This window comes from Vigna angularis, chromosome 7 (assembly GCF_016808095.1).
Source record: "Vigna angularis cultivar LongXiaoDou No.4 chromosome 7, ASM1680809v1, whole genome shotgun sequence".
Lineage (NCBI taxonomy): Eukaryota > Viridiplantae > Streptophyta > Magnoliopsida > Fabales > Fabaceae > Vigna > Vigna angularis.
Window position 1 is genome coordinate 15,403,940 of NC_068976.1, and position 21,196 is coordinate 15,425,135.

The 21,196-nt window shown below is 29.6% G+C and overlaps 2 protein-coding genes across 2 annotated transcripts; one reads left to right on the forward strand and one right to left on the reverse strand.

Annotated features, from left to right (window-relative positions):
- Positions 1-4,954: 4,954 nt before the first annotated feature.
- LOC108337324 (heat stress transcription factor B-4) lies at positions 4,955-6,943 on the reverse strand. The gene is made up of 2 exons (XM_017573824.2): positions 6,468-6,943; positions 4,955-5,881 (listed from the first exon to the last, which is right to left on the reverse strand). The coding sequence occupies exons 1-2, from the start codon at positions 6,798-6,800 to the stop codon at positions 5,069-5,071; spliced, it is 1,146 nt and encodes a 381-aa protein (XP_017429313.1). The 5' UTR covers positions 6,801-6,943; the 3' UTR covers positions 4,955-5,068.
- An 8,549-nt stretch (positions 6,944-15,492) lies between these two features.
- LOC108337535 (triacylglycerol lipase OBL1) lies at positions 15,493-21,027 on the forward strand. Its single transcript, XM_017574089.1, has 5 exons — positions 15,493-15,875; positions 16,078-16,271; positions 16,511-16,544; positions 19,884-20,494; positions 20,609-21,027. The coding sequence occupies exons 1-5, from the start codon at positions 15,569-15,571 to the stop codon at positions 20,885-20,887; spliced, it is 1,425 nt and encodes a 474-aa protein (XP_017429578.1). The 5' UTR covers positions 15,493-15,568; the 3' UTR covers positions 20,888-21,027.
- The last annotated feature ends 169 nt before the right edge of the window (positions 21,028-21,196 follow it).

A 21,196-nucleotide genomic window follows, 5' to 3' on the forward strand; every position in this document is an offset into this window, starting at 1 on the left:
TTTTGAGCTAACTTAAACGTTGTATGTACAACTTCCACTCATATTATGAAAGACGAGTATTAAGAGAAAGACAATGAACATTTTGAAGTCCAAAGGTTGAAGAAATTCGTAAAGTTGGAATTGAAATTTTTACACGGCACCTCTTTGACTTTGTAAAGAACATTATTTTTGTATAAGGCAAAGAAAAAAGATTTTACATAATGATTCGAAATTAATCAAAGATGAATTAAAAAAACAAGATATAAGTAGACACAGATTCATAAATTTAATGTTTTAATGTTTTAATTCAACATGGTATATTAATATTAATTTCATATGAAATTGTCCCATATTGTGAGATAATGAGACATTACTATATAATTATGTTCTATGTTGTAGTTGGGTTTTATAATTTGCTTTTCAAATTAAATTTATGTTATATAAAAATTAACCATACCGTAATATGTAGCATTCCTATATTATAGTGAGAGTGATGAAATAGTTAAAATAGTTGTGAACTGAATTTCTTTTCAGAAAAAAAGTGATGGATGCTTTGATTTTATTCCATTGTCCGTTATATGATACATTTTAAGAAAATTATGTTATAGATATTGACATTTATTTACTCACTAATAAAAGAAAGGTTTAATAGGTTCGGAGGTCCTTATATTTGTGGGTTCGTTTCAATTGGGTCCTCCAATTTTGAAAGTGATCAATTTGGTCCCTAATTTAACAAAATTGAGTCAATAATACCCTTTCCGTTAAATGCAATGGACGTCATTAACTTTTTAAACATGTGGTATGTTGAGGCATCCTTTTATTTGCAGGTGGCACAGTTTTATTTGAAGGATGTTTCAACATACCACATGTTTAAAAAGTTAATGACGTCTATTGCATTTAACGGAAAGGGTATTATTGACTCAATTTTGTTAAATTAGGGACCAAATTGATCACTTTCAAAATTGGAGGACCCAATTGAAACGAACCCACAAATATAGGGACCTCCGAACCTATTAAACCTAAAAGAAAAATATAATCAACCTCTAGTTTTTCTACTTTTTTATTTGATAAATCTTAATTTATTTTATATTTTAATTTTTTTTATGTTGAATAGATGTAAACAGATTGCGATGGTCGTATGTGATCACTCGTTAATAAGATCCATATTTAAGATTTTTCTTCAAAAAAAAAAATGAATGGATTTCTTTGTATTAGTACCAACTGGATATTTTTTGTTTTCATAATATCAAGTAGATGTTTGTTTTTTACCAAAAAGATAAAAACATACGAAAGTTAAACTTTTCATATAAAGGCAACCAAAATATTCCGATTATAATTAATATAAATATTTGCTAGTAAATTGTTTACACAAACAATAAGATATAAGTTAGTATATTGTAAACATTTTATTAATATTTAAAGACATAATAATCAGGTCATTAATTTATTATTATAATACTTAATTTTAATTATGATAAAAACAAATAAATAAATAATAAAGAAAAAATTTATTTTTTAACACATTTTATTTAATTTAAACTACTACATATTCCTTTTTTTTTATCTCCTAATTGAAACAAAATATCCTTTTATAACTGTTAATGAAAAGATCTTATACACTAATAAGTAAATCTTCGATCTATATTACTTTTAGGAGACTTCACTTTCATTTATATGTGTATTTATCTCTTATTATTTTCTAATGTATTAACTCTAATTTAAAATCTCATGATTATAAACTTGTGATTCTTTCTTTTTAATATGAGTCTCTTTATTTAATATGTAACTTTGAATTCATTAATTAAGGTCCTAATCATCTTAATCATCCTGTACTTACAAGATTGAGATTAGGGTGTATATAACAAAGACAAACTTTTGAGTTCAACTAAAACATAAACAGTTCTAACTAAAATCAAACATTTTAACTAAGTTATAATTTGGTGTAGCGAAGGTCATGTGATATGAGGTGATTTTTTTGAACTTTCTCTGCGTTCCAGAAATTAGAATAGAAGCTTCTTCATCTATGAAGTCTGCAGAGAGAGAGAGAGAGAGAGAGAGAGAGAGAGAGAGAGAGAGAGAGAGAGAGAGAGAGAGAGAGAGAGAGAGAGAGAGAGAGAGAGAGAGAGAGAGAGAGAGAGAGAGAGAGAGAGAGAGAGAGAGAGAGAGAGAGAGAGAGAGAGAGAGAGAGAGAGAGAGAGAGAGAGAGAGAGAGAGAGAGAGAGAGAGAGAGAGAGAGAGAGAGGAGAGAGAGAGAGAGAGAGAGAGAGAGAGAGAGAGAGAGAGAGAGAGAGAGAGAGAGAGAGAGAGAGAGAGAGAGAGAGAGAGAGAGAGAGAGAGAGAGAGAGAGAGAGAGAGAGAGAGAGAGAGAGAGAGAGAGAGAGAGAGAGAGAGAGAGAGAGAGAGAGAGAGAGAGAGAGAGAGAGAGAGAGAGAGAGAGAGAGAGAGAGAGAGAGAGAGAGAGAGAGAGAGAGAGAGAGAGAGAGAGAGAGAGAGAGAGAGAGAGAGAGAGAGAGAGAGAGAGAGAGAGAGAGAGAGAGAGAGAGAGAGAGAGAGAGAGAGAGAGAGAGAGAGAGAGAGAGAGAGAGAGAGAGAGAGAGAGAGAGAGAGAGAGAGAGAGAGAGAGAGAGAGAGAGAGAGAGAGAGAGAGAGAGAGAGAGAGAGAGAGAGAGAGAGAGAGAGAGAGAGAGAGAGAGAGAGAGAGAGAGAGAGAGAGAGAGAGAGAGGAGAGAGAGAGAGAGAGAGAGAGAGAGAGAGAGAGAGAGAGAGAGAGAGAGAGAGAGAGAGAGAGAGAGAGAGAGAGAGAGAGAGAGAGAGAGAGAGAGTTTTGTTTTTGGGTAAATTTTGGTAATGAGCACGACATGCATTGTGGAGTGAGGGCAGAGTATCTTTTTTTTTTATATTGATAAATTGGAATATTTTTAATTAATTTTTTATCAAAGAAAAACTAACAACTATAAATTTTTCAAATAATATATTGAAAAAATAATGTTATAAAACCTCAGTTAAAAATACTGCTAAAATTAATTAAACCGTTTTTTATAATGAGTCTCTCCAAAAATGGCAAACATATTCTCTTAATTTAATTTATTTATTTGTTAGTTTAAAAAAAAGTGAATATGGGTTCCAGTGAACGCGGCATAGCTGTAGATGGACCCACCTAATCTTAGGTTTATATGATCCATTCATGGTAACATAATTAGGTCTAAATCTGGTCTGGTAAAGCCAATCAACCAACCATAATACTCTGTGTAAAAGTTTGAAGATGCATACACACATTATTCACTGTCAAAACATCACACCAACCAATTTCTCTCTCTCTCCGGTTCTTCCTTTTACCCCCTATTTTTTCAAACATCATATTCAACCCTAGTTAAAGATAAATAATATATTAAATTATATATTTATGGTTTAGTTGATAATTGAGAAGAGTTGATGGGTAAAAAGAAAATAAGAATTCAGAAAGTGGGAACAGTGAGAGGCATGGAATGGAAGAAGAAAGGTATAAGCTGTGTTCCCATGTCAGACGCTGAAAGAAGACAGTAACATACCGCACAAGAAGCTGCCAAACCAAACAACGCTGTTATCTATTATGCCATTGCCAATTTCTTTTACTTTTATCTTATTCATCATTATTTATTAGCTTTTACCTTCAATTTTTTAAAATAACAGTACCATTTTCTATTTACTTCTACAAAACCATATTCAAAAGAGGGAATCATTTGTATAACCTTCTTAAATAGAAAATTTTCGTTTTATAATTATTTCTTAATAAACAATCTTATTTCAATACAAAGTTTTGTGTTACACAATATTATCTATTTAACAGATTCTAATATATGGACGTTAGATCAAATTTTGTAGTTAAACCAGTTAATCCGATCTCCATAACAAAATAAAAATAATATAAATATGTGATAAAAGTGAAATAAAGATAAAAAAATTAAAATTCACTTATTTGTAACTTTTATTCATCTTCCACCACTTTATTTGGTATTTATTTACAAACCTATTTTTCCCTTACTATCAAACTAGAAGTCAAACAAACTATTTCTTATCATAGGATGATTTGAAGGTAATATTTTTTATTTTTAAGGAAGAAACACGTATAACGATAAGAGAGAAAAAAACAACAACATCGGAAGTATCACACAACTATTTTTCTTTTTCTTTTCTTGAAATCATAGTACTATCTCTGATTGTTAATGAATTATTATTGTCTAATGTATAAATTAATGAGAGAACAATGATAGCATCCACAAACAAATCCTACTACCAATGGCATTTTTTATGAATATTTCTTTGTCATTTGCTGTCAGTTCCTTTATTAGTATAATAATAATAATAAATCTTTGTAACATCACCCGTCAGTGGATCAGTTTTTGAATTGCGATGCAAAGTGCTTCGTTTCGCGTACCTCACTTCGTAAACGGAAGCCATTAATGGGGCTTGGTCAAGAAAGCCCCAGAGAGAAAAATCGTGTCTTTTACTTCCGGCCAGCCTGTAACATTCTCAGTCCTCAGCTTTTTCCCCAAGAAAACTGTAAGCACCCTCTTTCTCATTAATGCAACTCATTCGTGCAACTCATAAAAGAAGAACTTCAACCGATGAAAGACAAAAATTCCCATCATACCAATGAGTTGCACCACAGTTCAGAGCATAAACTCAACTCCACCACCCACAGTTGTTGAAAACATTTATACTTTCCTTTAACTTCACATCTTTCCATCCAACCATCTCCATCAATTTTGATGCTTTTCAGTTTTCAATTTCAAATCCACAATAAAATTTAACTATTATATCTCTCCCTTCTTGTCATATCTATACTATACTCCATTAGTATTCCTTTTTAACAATCATTCTTCTTCATCATGACAATATTAGCCAAAATGATAGATACACAATATTCAATATAACCTCCACACACACGCGCGTCTCCATCAACATCAGTTGCCTTCTTCAAAACTTAAACCAGGGATCAAGGAAAAAAATTATATATATATATTTTCATATTTATACATACATATATGTGAAGCGTTTAAAAGGAAATGGCAAGATTCGTCTGAAGTTAAGAATTTGGGGAGGAGTGTGACTAACAGGTTGAAGGGGGCATGAGATTTAAGCCAAACAAATCATCATTTTCCACCACCAAACGCGCCTTATTGGTTTCTGAACTTTGAAGATTGTTAGATCCGTACTCGGAGTGCACCCTTTTCTTGGATTGAAGAGACACTCCGAAAAGCTTGGTCTTGCTGCTGTTACTGCTAGGTTCATCTTCCACGATGGTGATGGAGCTGTTAGTGGGAGAGTTCACAGCACGCGCTTGCTTACTGTTGTTGGAATAACACGCCACGAATTGTTTCACCCGTCTCTGAACTGTTGAAACGTTGTTTATGTGAGAGGGTTGCGATGATATGCTGTTGTTATTGCTGTTATTGCATAGTAGAAGAGAAGGGTAAGTGTTGCTTGGAGCCACGGGTTTGACATGGTTTTGAACAAAGTAGATGATGTCGTTGTAAAGCTTCTTCATGTGTGCGAGCTCTGACATGAGCATGTTGTTGCTTCTCCTCAGTCTTTCGTTGTCCTCAGAAAGTGCAGTGACAGTGTTGTAGCTGGTGGTGTTGTCGTTGATGATGTTGTTTCTACTTGCAACTCCTCTAGGGGGCGAGTCGAACCAATTGGCTAACTCGTCCGAGTCATGTGGAGGGGACACGCTGAGTCTGTTGTGGAAGGGAAAGAAAGGGGGAACATTGAGTCCAAACTGATGATGGTGCATGCCTTGCACCTGTTGCTGATGCTGCTGATGGGTTTTCCTTCTGTGGATCTCGCACAACAAGTGCTTCTCTCCTTTCTTGAAGAACTCATTAGCAAACTCCCATCTATCAGGCACAATCTTTCTGAAACCCTATTTCAAAACAATGTAAAACCGAGTTGGTTAATCAGAAGCATGAAAAAATGTAACATCTTTAAGCTACAGGGATTAAACCGGAACCAAGTCTGGCAGAAGGCCAGTCTCCTTGTGGTAAATCACAGTTTGAATATTCGCCGAAAAGCGCGTTTAGATTCATACAAAACTTATGTATGGCTATTGTAAATCACATTCTGATAGCTCATATTGATCTTCAATGTAAATTTTTGTCTATCGAGAAAGAATTTCAATTCCCTAATGATAGAACAACATAAAAGATACTGTTTTTAAAGATGTTTTATGAAGAGAAAAGAGAGAGAGAAAAAAACGGGTTGAAAAGAGCATTCCATAAAAAGTCATCTATCAGGTTTATTAATCAGATTTTCCATAAAGAATAATCATCACGCCAGAAACACAGAAAGAATAAAATAAAATAACACCAAAACCGGGTTAAAGAACTCTGGGTAAGTTTTGTCTGATATATTGAGTTTCAGGTGATGTTTTGAGAGATATAAAGAAGGTATATTGTATATAAAAAGAATGATGTGAGAAAGAAAAAAATGGAGTGAGTAGAGAGACATACATAGGTGTTGAGTTGGCGAACAAAGCTTGAGAAGTTGTTGTGTTTGAAGTAGTTGGGGAGAAGGTCTCTAGCAAACTCTGGGGGCCGCCAGACAACGAAGGTGGCGTCGTCCTCGCCCCAAGAGACGATGTGGTCGGTGGAGGGATCATCGACAAGTTGATATGTTTTGGTAAGAAAAGGTGCAGGAACTGATTTGTGTGTGTCCAAAGAGAGCAAAATGCTGTCACAGTTATCAAGTAGAAGAGCCATTGAGAAGAGAAGAAAAAGAGATGAGAGAGAAAGAGAGAGAGAGAGAGAGAGAGAGTGATAGTGTGTGAGTGAGTGAGCGAGCATGGGAAGGAATGAAGGAATGGTGCTATAAAGGAGGGGAGAGAGAAACGGATGTGGTTTTGGTAATGAGAAAGAATTAAAATAATATTACTGGTGAGAGGGTAAACTAAAAAATGATGGTGACAGAAAAAGTAGTATATAGACATAAACGTGTGGGAGAATAAGTGTCTGTAAGTAGGTGTGTGGAGGAGTGTGAAATAAGGGTATTTCAAGGCAAACCCGTGACTATATGTTTGTAGGTGTGTTTGTGATTTTATTGTGTTAGTGATGCAGAGAAAGAGTTCAGGTTTTTCTGACACTGATGGCGCGTATCCAATTAAAAGGAAGCACAAGAGAAAGAAGGTGCAGTCTTGGACCCTTCATTTCTTCTTTTCTGACTTTACATTTTTCACCATTCCAAACAATATCAGCTAAGTTGGTGGATTGAATTATTATGTAATCAACAAAGATATCTGCAATTTCAAACCAAATTACTATGTCCCTCGGTAACAGAGAGATTAAAGCACTGCTATATTTCTTCTATCAATAAAATCAATTTAAATATGTATGGAATCTTGTCAAAGAAGATAACATAAGTCTCCTCTTTACCTTTTGTACCTTCCCTTTCTTTCCCTGTTCATATCTCATTTTTCAATTTCTTCCACATTATCATACACTCACATTTATTATACTTCAATATTTACTTTCAATACTCATCAAAAATATTTATGTATTATTTCTATGTATTATTTCCTAGTGGGTTTCTGTGAAAAAAAAATGTATCTTTTCTCTCCTTCAAGATAAATATACAGAGAGCCATGCAAATATGCAAATTACAGATTTTTTTAGTTGAGTCATGACATTCCTCCCTCTTCTACATCTCTTTTTCTATTCCCTCCTTTATAAGAGTTTGTCTTTAATTAATTTAGTTTTTTTTTTCTTTAAATCATACTAATTTAATATAACATTGGTATTATTTTGTTATATCTTTATTCATATATTTATTAAGCATTCCATTTTTAAAAAAAAGTGTCGCATTGAAAATAAACTTATTTTAGTCTATAGTTATGATGATGGATGTTTTTGTTAACATGTGTACATTAAGCTATGATAACTGTAGCTTTAAAACAGAGAAAATGTTACTTTTAACACCCTCCACTTTAATAATAGGATCTTATTTTGTATATTTATTGTATTCTTTTTAAATTTGCAAATAAAAATATATAACAACTCAAAACAGCTATATACTTAATATATAGTTCAAATTATAAAAAAAATGATTTTTTTTTTCTTTATTGGCATTTCATCATAAAAAATTAAAACAAAGCATGTAACATAAAATATTTTTCTGACTCATGCCTTAACTAAAAACACATTCAAAAATACACATTTCATGATATTTTTTTATTAGTTAAAAAATGAATCAAGGTAAAAACTAATGTTTAATTTTGATAACATGGTATAACAAAAAAGACATTCATGCAAAGTTATAACCAAATTTCCCAAAAAAAAAAAACAATCATAATCACAAATGAAAATTCAAATTTTAGTAACAATCCTAAACAGCGAAAGCAATGAGATAAAAGTATTTTTCATTATATATTCATTACTAAAAAATAATACTTAATAAAAAAAGTACCATCAAACTACCGTCATATAATCACATTAGATGAATTCCCAGATTATAAGAGTGTTGTGACATGTTTGTCCATAAAGAGAGAAAAAAAAAGATAACCTATGAATATAAATATAAGAAAAAATTTATACAAACGATTGGACATAAAATTGTTCCACATTTTCAAAATAAGGTTACCTTACAATTTTTTACATATATTTTATTACTTCATACCTAAATAAAGTCACGACAAAGATCGTTTTTATATTAATGATAGTCAAAATAAGACATGTCTTAAATTCAATAAATTTCATTACACTTTGATACTTGGTAGGTAACTGGAATAATAAAAAGTAATAATAAGCACTTTATACTAAAGTGATTCTGGATATTGTTTACCTGGGAACTAATAATATTTACAGAAATAATTTAAAATGGTTATTGGTAAACTGAAACACAGAGTTTTGAAACTTGAACACGATGTGTCAGTGTGGTAATCACTTTTACTTACTATACCTAACTCTATAGCTGCTGCTGTTTCGCTTTCCCTTACTTTTACGTTTAGATTCCACGTTTGGCTTTTCTACAACGCTTAACCTCATTCTGCTCACGTGCCCAGGTGATTCAATTCAATTATTGACCCTCAAAAGTTCCCACCAAAATTTTTACTTACACCTTTTCCACCTCCTTTCTGCATCCCACACATTCACACACCAATAATACCTTTCTCTATACGGTTTTTTATTAAATTATAAAAAATTACAAAATTCTTTTTTTCATAACTTAAAAGGTTATATAAAAATGTATACAAATTAATTTTAATTTATAAGAAAATATTTCTATTTTAACACACCCACTCACTCACATTGTACTTTCTTTATCATCAATCTTTCTTTCATTGTATTGAAAAAGTTATACTAATTCAATTTCCCATACATTTTTTTAATAGATTTTAATATTGCCGTTAAGTACAGCTGTATTATTTGGTTTGTTAATTAGGAAGGCACATATATCATAATTTGGAAGGTCAAAAAGAGAAAAACTTAAAAGTTGCTTGAAGATTTCCTTAATATCTAAATGACAAAAGTGAAAAGCATATTTATTTATTTACTTATTTATTATTTGTAGTGGATGAAAGTGAAAAGAGTAGGGTGGTGCTGGGTAAAGTGCCAATGCAAAACAATAGGAAATTATGTTTTCTTATATAAAATCCAATATTTATCGCCCGTTTATTATTCAACATAATATCTTGTTGATAAATTTGAGACTTGCTATAAAAATCAAGTTTGAAAATTAAAATAGAAAATATGTTATTGTACCATATATGTTCAAGTATTTTTTTTTTATAATAATAACATAGAATCTTACCTTAGTCGAATAAATATCACTCTATTTGATCAATATATACTCAATCCACATCTACTCAATTAAGATAAAGTCATACAAATTATATAATTAATCTCATTAACATACAAGTTAAACTAAAAGATTTACAGTTAATTACGATAATTTAAGATTAAAAAATAATTAAATTATCTAACTTATATTTATTTAGATAATAAATTATAACCAATAAATACAAATAACATATTTTACGAAATACATTAACTACGTTATATAAGAATAATTACTAAATCAAGTTTTAAGAAATAAAGAAACTTATTAAAATTATTAAGCTTTTGCATACCAACCTTGAAGGTCAATAATATCCCAAAAAAGGTCAAAATTATCATTAAAAAATCACAACAAACACGATTGGGCTATAAATGACCATACTAAAGATAGCCCATTTTAAAGCATATATGAGGTCATTTCTTCTTACATATCTTATTTGACACGTACTTTCCTAAATTTTTGTATTTTGAAATTTACTAATCGACATATATTTGTATGTTATAAATAAATTGTACATTTCAGAATGCAAAATAAGAGATATATTATGAATTATATAATTCAGAATATAAATATATTTAATATTATTAATCTAAAATATATTTTTTGTATTTTAAGTTATATATTTTAGTATATAATTTGTTGTATTTCAAAATAAAAAATAAAAATTACATTTTTGATTGTATATTTTGAAATATAAAACCTACATTCCGAATAACACAATCTAGAATACATAAATTTATGAGAGTACAAGAACAAATACATTAAGATACAAAAAGAAACTAACATAATACCCACATTCTGGGCCGGATTAGTATAAGCCCAAATACTATCAGCATCGAAGACGAGGCTTGTGAGTATTTTGCTTCCATAATGTTGTTCAATTAATAAATATAATCAATAAATTATATGTAATCAAAGCTTTGTGTGCATTAGTTTAAAATTAATAGTGTTTTGAGTATTAATTGGTTTGGTTAACATGTATACAAATCTAATTTAAAATTTGTGGTGAAGATAGCAAGAACAATCCAGCTTCAAATCTCGTCCCTTCTCATTCTTCAATTTATTAGGTCTAAAATGTTGTAGTAGATGTCAACAATAGAATATAAAGTAACTATGACTAAATTTAAATTATATAGAATAAAGTGACCTTAAATTTTGTAGTCACTAATAGAAAATTAAATACATAATAGTTTTTAGCTGGACTGGATCTAATAAAATATAGTAAAAGTAGTTATACATAATATAAAAATAATAATTAAAGGTTTGCTTAGTTACTAATATTAATTATTAAAGTTTTGATTACTAAAAAAATTATTATCTAATTTTTCATTTATAATAATTATTTTAAAAATAATTAATTTTTAGTTTATAAATTAGTATCTAAATTAGTAGTAACTGATTAATTGTTTTTTGCCTTGATTATTATTTGAGGATTTTTTTAAGTGTTATAAACAAAATAAGATATTTATAAATGTTTAATTAAATTTAAAATGTTTCTTAATTGTTTATTTTAATTCAGAGTTTTAGATAGAAATCAAGAAATAAATTACCGATGATGGATTCTCAAATATGATCATTTTAATTTTTAGGAATAAAAATAAGTTACTTACAGGAAATAAATATGAAAAAATTTCTAAAATAGTTTTTCTAAACATTAAAATTAGTTTATCCATAACCTGATGTTATAGAAATTTTTACATAATTTCTCTAAAATTTTTATTTTTAACTTATTCACAAGTTAGTTTTAATCAATAGAAAAAATTATTTATTTTTCTCTCTTAAAGGTTTTTACAAAGAATTTTTCCGCATCACATTCCTTTTAAGAAATAAATTAAGCATAAATTATTTTAACAAAAACGTTTGGCAAAAAAATAAAAAAATCAGACCTCAAAATATATGGTAATGGTGTTTTAGTCTTTCAAATCAGAGTAATTAAAATAAATAATATTCTTTGATGACTACATCAATAAAATACTTTTCTTAAATGACAAGATTGAAGAATATGTTTATGTTTTAGTTTTAAGGGTTTGAGATCAAAGAGGATAAACACATTGTGTACGAGTTGAGAAAGGCTCTAAACGGACACAAACAAGCTCCAAGGGCTTGGAACCAACAAATTGATGTTTTTATAAGTAGTATCGGGTTTGAGAAGTGTGCTTCTAAACATGGTGTGTATGTAAAGTGTTGTTACAATAATGAGAAAACTAAGAAGCTAATAAAGTGCCTATATGTAAATGATTTGTTGGTCACAGGAAGCAGTGAGAATTTAATAGTATAATTCAAAGTTGAAATGTTGGATGAATTTTAGATGAGTGATTTGGGCAAACCAAGCTATTTTCTAGGAATAGAGTTCACTAAAACTGAAATTGGCATTATTATGTATTAATCATCTTCTACACAAGACATGTTGAAGAAATTCTAAATGCATAATAGCAACTCATCCAACAGACTAACTGAAGTTGGTTTGAGATTGGAAAAGGAACCACAAGAAGAAACAATTGATCCCAATGTCTATTAGAAAATAGTTGGGAGCTTAAAATACATGTGAAATTCACAACTTGATCTCAATTTCAGTGTTGGATTTGCCAAGAAGATCCTAGACAATCTCACTTAAATGTTGCTAAGAGAATCCTACACTATCTAAAGGCACATATAGTTTCGGAGTTTTATTTCCAAAGGGAAAGACATGCGTTGTTTTAAGTATTATTGCATATTCAGATGGAGATTGGTGTGGTGATAAGTGGAATAGGAAAAGAACAATTAGGTACATTTTCTTCCTTAAAAAATCTCCCATTCGTGTAGCTCAACAAAGGAGCCAGTGATTGCTTTATTCTCTTGTAAAGTAGAATATGTAGTTGCTTGTCAAGCAACTTTCCAAGCTATCTAACCGAATTCATTGATGAAAGGCTTGAAAATTGAACTAGCTTGCAAAATAAAAGTACATGCTGAAAACAAATTAAAAATTGATCTTGCTAGGCAACCAACTTCTCATGGTAAAAACAAACATATTAAGACCAAATTTCACTGTATATGTGAGTAAGTCAGCAATTAAAAGATGGATATTACACACTGTAGGTTAGAATTGCAGCTAGCATATGTGCTAACTAAGGCGTTGAAGTGTGACAGATTTAAGAGTTTGAGGAAGCTCGTTGGTGTTGTGAATTTAATGTGATTCGTCTTTAAGGTGGTTTGTTACAGTTAAGCCAAAAATATGACTGTTATGATAGTTACGGGTTTCATACTTATATAACTACATCTCTTTCTAATTTGTTTTGTTTATAGTGTGTTGTGTATTTAAGCTTGTTTGTTAAGCTTAATAAAAGTTAATGAGATTGAAATATTCCTTCTATATCTTTCACTCTCTCGTATTCCTATAATAATACCCAACGTAAACTTACATTTAGCCTTATAATACCCTGTGTTGTTGTTTTTAAAGGTAATTGTTTGACTTAAAAGCATAACCTAAAATATATAAAAGAATATATCATTTGTAATGACTTTGTTCTACCTATATAAAACACAAATGACCAAAATATGTAAAATGAAACATTCATACATTTTCGTGATTAAGATATCCTAAAACAACCATTGATATATAAAACGCACATCTCAATGATGTATAAAAACTTAAATGCAATAAGAGCAACCACCATGAAAAATCCATTAACAACAAAAGGAAACACTAGTTTCCCAATAACAAGTTTTCCAATAACAATCATAATTTCATTGTGAATTAGAGTTATAAGGTAGTTTAATAATATAGTTGGAAGGGAGGACAGAGGTTGTGGGTTCAGTTCTTCCATTAACATTTGGAAGTTATAAGGTTGGTTTGGTAGATTTGAAAGGGAGAGTGAAAGAGATTTTAGGTTCAACTCTCCCACTAACAAAATATTAACAATTAATATTTATCGATAAAAAAATGATTTCATTGTAAATAAATTAGAGATTTAGACAACTAACTTCGTGCAAGTATAAATGTAATAAGATAGAACGCTCTCTATATAAATCACCCACAAAAAATAAACAAATGAGTTGTTTTAATTTCCAATAAAGTTTCCACCTCACTGTATTTTTTTAAGTATGATTTTTTATAGTCAAACATAAATTATGTGACATAATTAACCCATTTTCACCAATAATTATATATTCTAGTTAACTTAATTAGATATTAAATTAATTTAAATTGTATAATTAGTACACCAAATTGCTTGGTATCAAAATCTATTTTAATGAAATTCATTAAGTTTAGATGTGTTGCTTTACATTGTAAGTAGTTATAGTTAAATTAATTTCTTTATAATATGCCAAGCTGAATTGTGCGCAAGCTTTGGGAAAACTTTATTATCCGCCAACCTCAAGCTGAATTTGTGCAAGCTTGGGAAAAATAATAAGACAAAATTAAAATATACCAACAATACAAGGAACCTTAGAGACACGCAATAGTTTTCCAATTATTTTTTTTTTGTTTTTTATGGATATGAAATTTGGTTTTATACAGTTTTTTTAAGTACCCATTATTTATCTAATTATTTATTAATAAAAATAAAAATATAAAAAAATGACATTATTAAGATTCTAATATAAAAGAAATAAATATTTTTAATGCTAAGTAAAATTAAGGAAACTAGAATTACATAAATTCTAAAATAATTTATAAGTTAAATTAGAATTATTTTAACAGTTTAAAATAAAAGAAGATGAATATACGTAAACACTCATTTTATTCTCATTTTCAGATTTTAAAATCAGGAATTGTTTATATCACTTTTTAGTCCATTCAAATATTTTCTATTGATATCGAAAAAAATTGAAGAATAGCACAGATTATTTTCATTCTTTTAACTTTTGGAGAAAGAAAAAACCTATCAATGGATTAAATCATAGTGTGTCATAACCCAGCAACTAGTATAGTGATGAAAAACCAGGTTTTTGGAATTGGTAAAAGTGTATGATTACGTGTATTCCATTCCAACTGGGCATTTTTCTCATTAGCATTCATTAAGAAAAAGACCACAAAAGAAAAACCCACTAAACCAAAGTGCTGGGTAAACCTCATTTAAGGGTTAAAACCAAAAAAACTCATTAATTCATTAATCACATACTTCTTTTACTCAACTTTATATTTAATACTACTATTTTTTTAATGTTTATCTTTTAATTTTTTTTAATATTATTGATACCAAATATTCATAAAGTATATACATTATAAGCTTTCGTTAGACAATTTGATTGCCCATTAAAATCTTTTTTTTTTCTACATTTTCTCCATTAACAAAATCCACCCAAAAAGAAAGAATTTACTAGAAAAAACCCAAAAAAAAATTATCAATTAAAAACTAACTCCTTGTTATTCATTAACCAATTACCATATAAAGCTATTTTTTTTCACATGCTACTCAATTCAATGATCTGTTTCTGTCTACGTTATTGTTACGAAAAGTTTACTTTATAAGTAATTAGTTTTTGGTAGATAACGCGTCTTACTAGGTTTCTATTTTTAATATCTTTTTCAAACACAGTTCTCAAATCTAGGGTTCCTTAAAATATTAAAATACTCAAAGTCGACAAAAAACACGTAGTTTTCTGTCTGTAACATCTAGCAATTAATAATGTATTAAATGTAAAACATGACATTAATTAACGTACGCTGTGAATGTATATAATAACTCAAATATGATATCCATTTGCTGCATTTTGCCTTGGACGTTGACACACACAACGCAACAACATTCATTCGAAAGAATCATTTTTTCTTGAGTTGGGAAAGGCGTTTCTTAAAGCAATGGAATCCAAAGAGCTATTTGGTAGCAATTACCTGCTGTTGAAGCCAGAAGAAGCAAGTGTCGTTGATCTTGGGAGGCTCTTGTTCTCTTCTAAGTTGAGCAACAGAAGATTCATAGAATGCAGAGAAGAGATTCAGGCAACAGATTTTCGACAAAGATGGCTCATCTTCATATCTGTTGTGGCACAGATTCTCCTTCTTGCCTCAAGAAACTCCTTGAAGAAGGTTGGAGACATCTTGGAGTTTTCGCTCAATCTTTTATCATGCAATGGAGGTTTCAAAGGACTCTTTTTCAACATTCTAAGAGGTAATTCATGATAATAATAACATCATTTTATTTCTCATCACTAATTTTCATTTGGGTATGAAGCTTTTCAATTTAAAACTTCAAAATATATTTGTTAAAGATTCTAGACAAAAACATTAGTGTTTGCATGGTATGAACATATATATATTATTGAAGTTATTTTTAAAGTGATATATGAGAAGTGTAAGAATTTGTGAAGCAGGAAAGGTGAAAAGACCAGAGAAATCATCTGCATCATATCTATCTGTGGTGGGCTTCGTTGACACACGACTTGATTTAGACAGAAACATTAAACAAAATGATGCCAAATACAAAGGATTCCTCTCGATGATGGCTTCAAAGATTTCCTACGAAAATGAAAATTTTCTTTGTAATGCAGTGCAAAATCATTGGAATGTAAGTTCTTATTCATTCCTAATTATTTAATTTTTTACTAACTTCACCAAGGGTTAATATTTAAAAAATAATAATTATTGATTAACTTCTACTAGTGTTGCCCATCTTAAGAACTTAAATCTGAGGTAATATGTTAATTAATTATTAGCTAATAAAAATGTTTTCAATTAGGTTTTAGTGTTGGTGATTTTGATGTAGGGTTTACCTTTTTTTGTTCTTCTGTTGTAATATGATTGCAGATGGAGTTTTTGGGGTTACACAGCTTCTGGAACGGTACGTAATTAAGAAACATCCCTTTTTTTCCTGTATATTTTGCTTAGAAGATACGAAAATTTGCAGATAGATAAAACATCTTTTCAGTACTGCTATATATATATATATATATATATATATATATATATATATATATATATATATATATATATATATATATATATATATATGTATGTATGTTTTGCTAAGCTGGTTTCTTATCAGAAAATTAAACTAGCAATATCAAAGTGTTTGGCATCATTATATATGAAGGACATAAACATTTAATGCATTAAATGTTGGTATGATTCCTCTATTATTATATATCATAATATACTAAGGTTACAATTATGGCGTAATTAGTTGAATTGCCCGTAAATTATTATAGTTTAGTTCATAGTTTTATAAATTTATTCATTTAGCTATATCAATGAGTTTGAGCTTAAAGTTAATAACACAAATTTTATAGTTCACAAATAATTCGGGTTTGTGTTACTTATACATGCATGATTAAAACTTTACACGTTAATTATATTTATTTGAAAATCATAGTTTTGTTTATTATCGCTTTATATGGCCATTTAATTTTAATTTTAAGTTTTTAGATTCATATATTTTAATAGATTATCATCACAGAAGATTAAGGAGATTAGCTAATGTAGACCCACTTATTTTTAGAAAAGTGTATTAAAAAATTATACCTACGATAAATCATAAAAATCATAGGTGTAGCTTGCTAACATGTTTTTTCTATAAAAAAAGGAAAACTGGTAACTATACATTAAAAACTGTTTATAGGATTTATTAAAATAACGTCTCTTATCTTTTAAAATGAGTATATGAACAAACTATAATTATGACAACTTTTAAATTCCACTAAAATATGTAACCTATACTAACATATTCTTTCAGAATTAAATTAAAATAAAATAAAATAGTGAGTGCACATTAATAAATCCTAAGATTATATGATCATTTTAGTTTTTTTTCTTTTAATTTTAATGTAATAATTTACAATTTTAATATATATATATATAAAAGTTGTTTTTATGTATCTAATAATTTCACATTAGAAGTAAAGACTTAATTATGTCACACTATAAGTCTTGGATTCAAACATCAACATTATATAACACCGATAACAAAGTTCTAAGATGAACCATCTTAACCCTTGAATTTTCAATTGAAGATGAATTATCATTTTCTTTAAATCTTAATTAGAGATTTATGTATTTATCATATTTGAGTTTTTAATTGGAGATGAATTATCATTTTCTTTAAATCTTAATTAGATATTTATGTACTTATCACATTTCATAATTTTATATAAGTGAATAATCGAATGACATTATTAGATGTTCCACAACTTATAGAAGGGATATTTTTTAAAATTAATATAATTCAGAAAATAAACATTTCAACCTAGTTGTGAAATATTTAATCAACTCAAGATCAAACTTTAGTTCAAATTTGACTGGCTCAAATGTACATGAAACTCGAACAACATCGTTCTTCTCCTAAAAGCTAAATTTGACTCTTAACATGGAATTTGAATTTGATACGTCCCAACTTTGAATTCTGAAAGTTTGTTTTTAGTCGTTCACAGTTAATCAAACTTGAACCTAACAAAGAGAAAAAAAGCAATGGGACATAGTTTACTCTGGACCACACTTAATTTCATGGAATGTTCCTTCTATTTACCAGTCACATTTTGCTTCCCATCTAACCTTTGATTATTTAGAATCTATTTAGAAGCACATATATACTTTAGAAAAACAAAATTAAAAGAAATATTTGAAAGAACTTAAGTTCTATATATTAATTAGAGATATCTTGCCAGAATATAATATATAAATTCTCAATTGATAACATTTATTTATTTTTTACTTAGGTTAACCGCTGTAGGGCATAATCTTTTTTACTTAAAAAGGTAAGTATTCTTAGTAACTTAACTTACATAATCCATGTCACACGATAATTAACGAACTCTGCAATAATTTTTCCTTAACAATTGTTCAAACTCATTATCACCTTCATTTTTATACTAATTGTTATGTCAACTACTGGAGATATTTATTGGGTCAGGTTATCCAATTACTCCACTCAACCTGATTGAGTCCAATTATATTAAATTGATTTTTATTTATGATTTAACCAAATCCAAACTATGGGTTGAATTAATTCAACTCAATCTGATGGTGGTTGTTTTATCCCACACCTCCAATTATTTCTGTACCTCCAAATTGTTTTAAAATTTTAAAACTATCCTTTGTAATTTAAAAACCTTATACCTTTTATGTTTCATCGAATTTTAAAATTCAATGAAAGATTTTTTCTTTATCAAACTTTTATTTTTGATGAAATTTTTTTCTAAACTTGAAGATTTTTTCTTTATGGAACTTTTACTTTTGACTAAGAATTTTTATCAAAGTTTCTCAAAATTTTATCAAGTTTCGAAATTTAATAAAAGAAATTTATTTTTTTATCCAATTTTGAAATTTATTGAAATCTTTTATACATTTTTTTGAATTTCGAAATCTGATAAAAAAATGTAATCTTTAATCATTTTTGGAAATTAAAGATACAGATGAAATATGATTGGAGGGACAAAGTAAATCAGCCTCTAATGTTTTTTTAGTGGATTGGATAAAGAGTTTATCCACGTCCTAGCCAACCCAATCTTCAAACACTTATCTTTAGGTCAAAATTATAAATAATAATTAATGTACAATTCTTCCTATTCAATAATGTAACAACATAAATATCATAATTCGAGTATCGCTATGATAAAATTAAATTATACTTCAATTATATTAAGAGACAATATCAAAATCATTGTACAACTATTAAGAGAATCACTCACCTGTTAACATTAGACAAACTCAATAATACATATATTAGAAAAAACATAAATCTCAAATCAACTAGAAATATTATATATATATATATATATATATATATATATATATATATATATATATATATATATATATATATATATATATATATATATATATATATATATATATATATATATATATATATATATATATACACACACACACACACACACACCAAGCACAACACTTTTGGACATGAAAGGGCTTATTGGAAAACCTAAGTCCTATAGACATTAGAGATACTGATTAGATCCAATATATAATTGGAGGTAATGCTTAGTCTATAAATTTTGTAAAGGTTAAATTAAGCTCAATCAATAAGCACTTTTTTTTTCAAATTGCAAAATTAAGTTGCTTTCTTCCATTTTAGAAAAGCAAAAGATAAATATTGGAAAATAGTGGAAATAAAAACGCCATTATGATTGTTTTGAGAGTAAAATTTCGAAATGATGGGATGCAGATTACCAAGAGCAGTGGTCGACACAAGCAATCATATTGCAAGATAAGAAGTGGGAACCGAAGTTGATAGTTGTTGCATTCAGGGGTACAGAGCCATTTGATGCGGATCAATGGAGAACGGATGTGGATATCTCTTGGTACCACTTGCCCAATGTGGGTAGAATACATGGTGGCTTCATGAAAGCTTTGGGCCTTCAGAAGAACAGTGGATGGCCCAGAGAGATTGACCAAACCACCCACCATTCTTACGCCTACTATTCAATCAGAGAGAAGCTCAGAACAATGTTGGAGGCAAATACGGATGCAAAATTCATAGTGACAGGGCACAGTTTGGGAGCAGCCTTGGCCATTCTCTTTGCTGCTCTTCTCACAATACATGAGGAGGCATGGCTGTTGGACAAGTTAGAAGGGGTTTATACATTTGGGCAGCCACGAGTTGGGGACTATGAGTTTGGGGAGTTCATGAAGGACAAGTTGAGAGAGTATGACGTGAGATACATGAGATATGTTTACTCCAATGATTTGGTGCCTAGGATCCCTTACGATGACAAAAACCTCTTCTTTAAACACTTTGGTCCTTGCCTCTACTTCAACAGCTTGTACCAGGGCCAGGTATGGGTTGTGGAATGTGAAGTCTATCATTTCTCATTTTGAGTTTCATTTTGCTCTTACCATACTAAACCTGATATACTCTGACTCTGTTTTTTGTAATGTATTGCCATCCAGGTTCTAGACGAGGAGCCAAACAAGAACTATTTTTCTTTGTTCTGGGTCCTGCCCAAGATACTAAACGCAGTCTGGGAGCTTATTAGAGGATTTCTTCTCCCCCTCGTTGTAGGTAAAAGCTATACTCAGACCTGGATCATGACGATAATCAGGTTCTTTGGATTGATGATTCCAGGAATAGCTGAACATCTTCCTACAGATTATGTCAATCTTACCAGGTTGGAATGTTTACCCGAACTTTTGGAACTTCAAAACTCGGAAGATTCCAAGGCTGACTGAGATCGAAGCATGTGTAGGCAGCAGCAACTAAATAAACACCCAATATTGGAATGTCATTGAACAATTACTCTAAAGATGTGTTCCACTAATTGTGGTGTAATCAGATTAATAATTCAAAATATGCTGGTACATACGACAAAATCAAGTCCATAAATTCTATTCATTCTCTTATCGAAATACGACAGACTACGAAATAGCAAATTTACTTGTTTTGTATCGGTGAGGCAAAATTAGCACGAATAGAAAGAACAAGAAACAAACATAAATCGGCCAAGGAACGAAGAACGAACTGAACCATGCGCGACTTCG

What these genes read in the sequence shown, in the direction of transcription:
- LOC108337535 (XM_017574089.1), top strand. Translation starts at nt 15,569, where the DNA reads ATGGAATCCAAAGAGCTATTTGGTAGCAATTACCTGCTGTTGAAGCCA. An exon ending in CTTTTTCAACATTCTAAGAG is followed by an intron (nt 15,876 to 16,077) that starts GTAATTCATGAT and finishes TTTGTGAAGCAG; the next exon opens with GAAAGGTGAAAAGACCAGAG. An exon ending in CAGTGCAAAATCATTGGAAT is followed by an intron (nt 16,272 to 16,510) that starts GTAAGTTCTTAT and finishes ATATGATTGCAG; the next exon opens with ATGGAGTTTTTGGGGTTACA.
- LOC108337324 (XM_017573824.2), bottom strand. Translation starts at nt 6,800, where the DNA reads ATGCTCGCTCACTCACTCACACACTATCACTCTCTCTCTCTCTCTCTC. An exon ending in TTCGCCAACTCAACACCTAT is followed by an intron (nt 5,882 to 6,467) that starts GTATGTCTCTCT and finishes GTTTTGAAATAG; the next exon opens with GGTTTCAGAAAGATTGTGCC.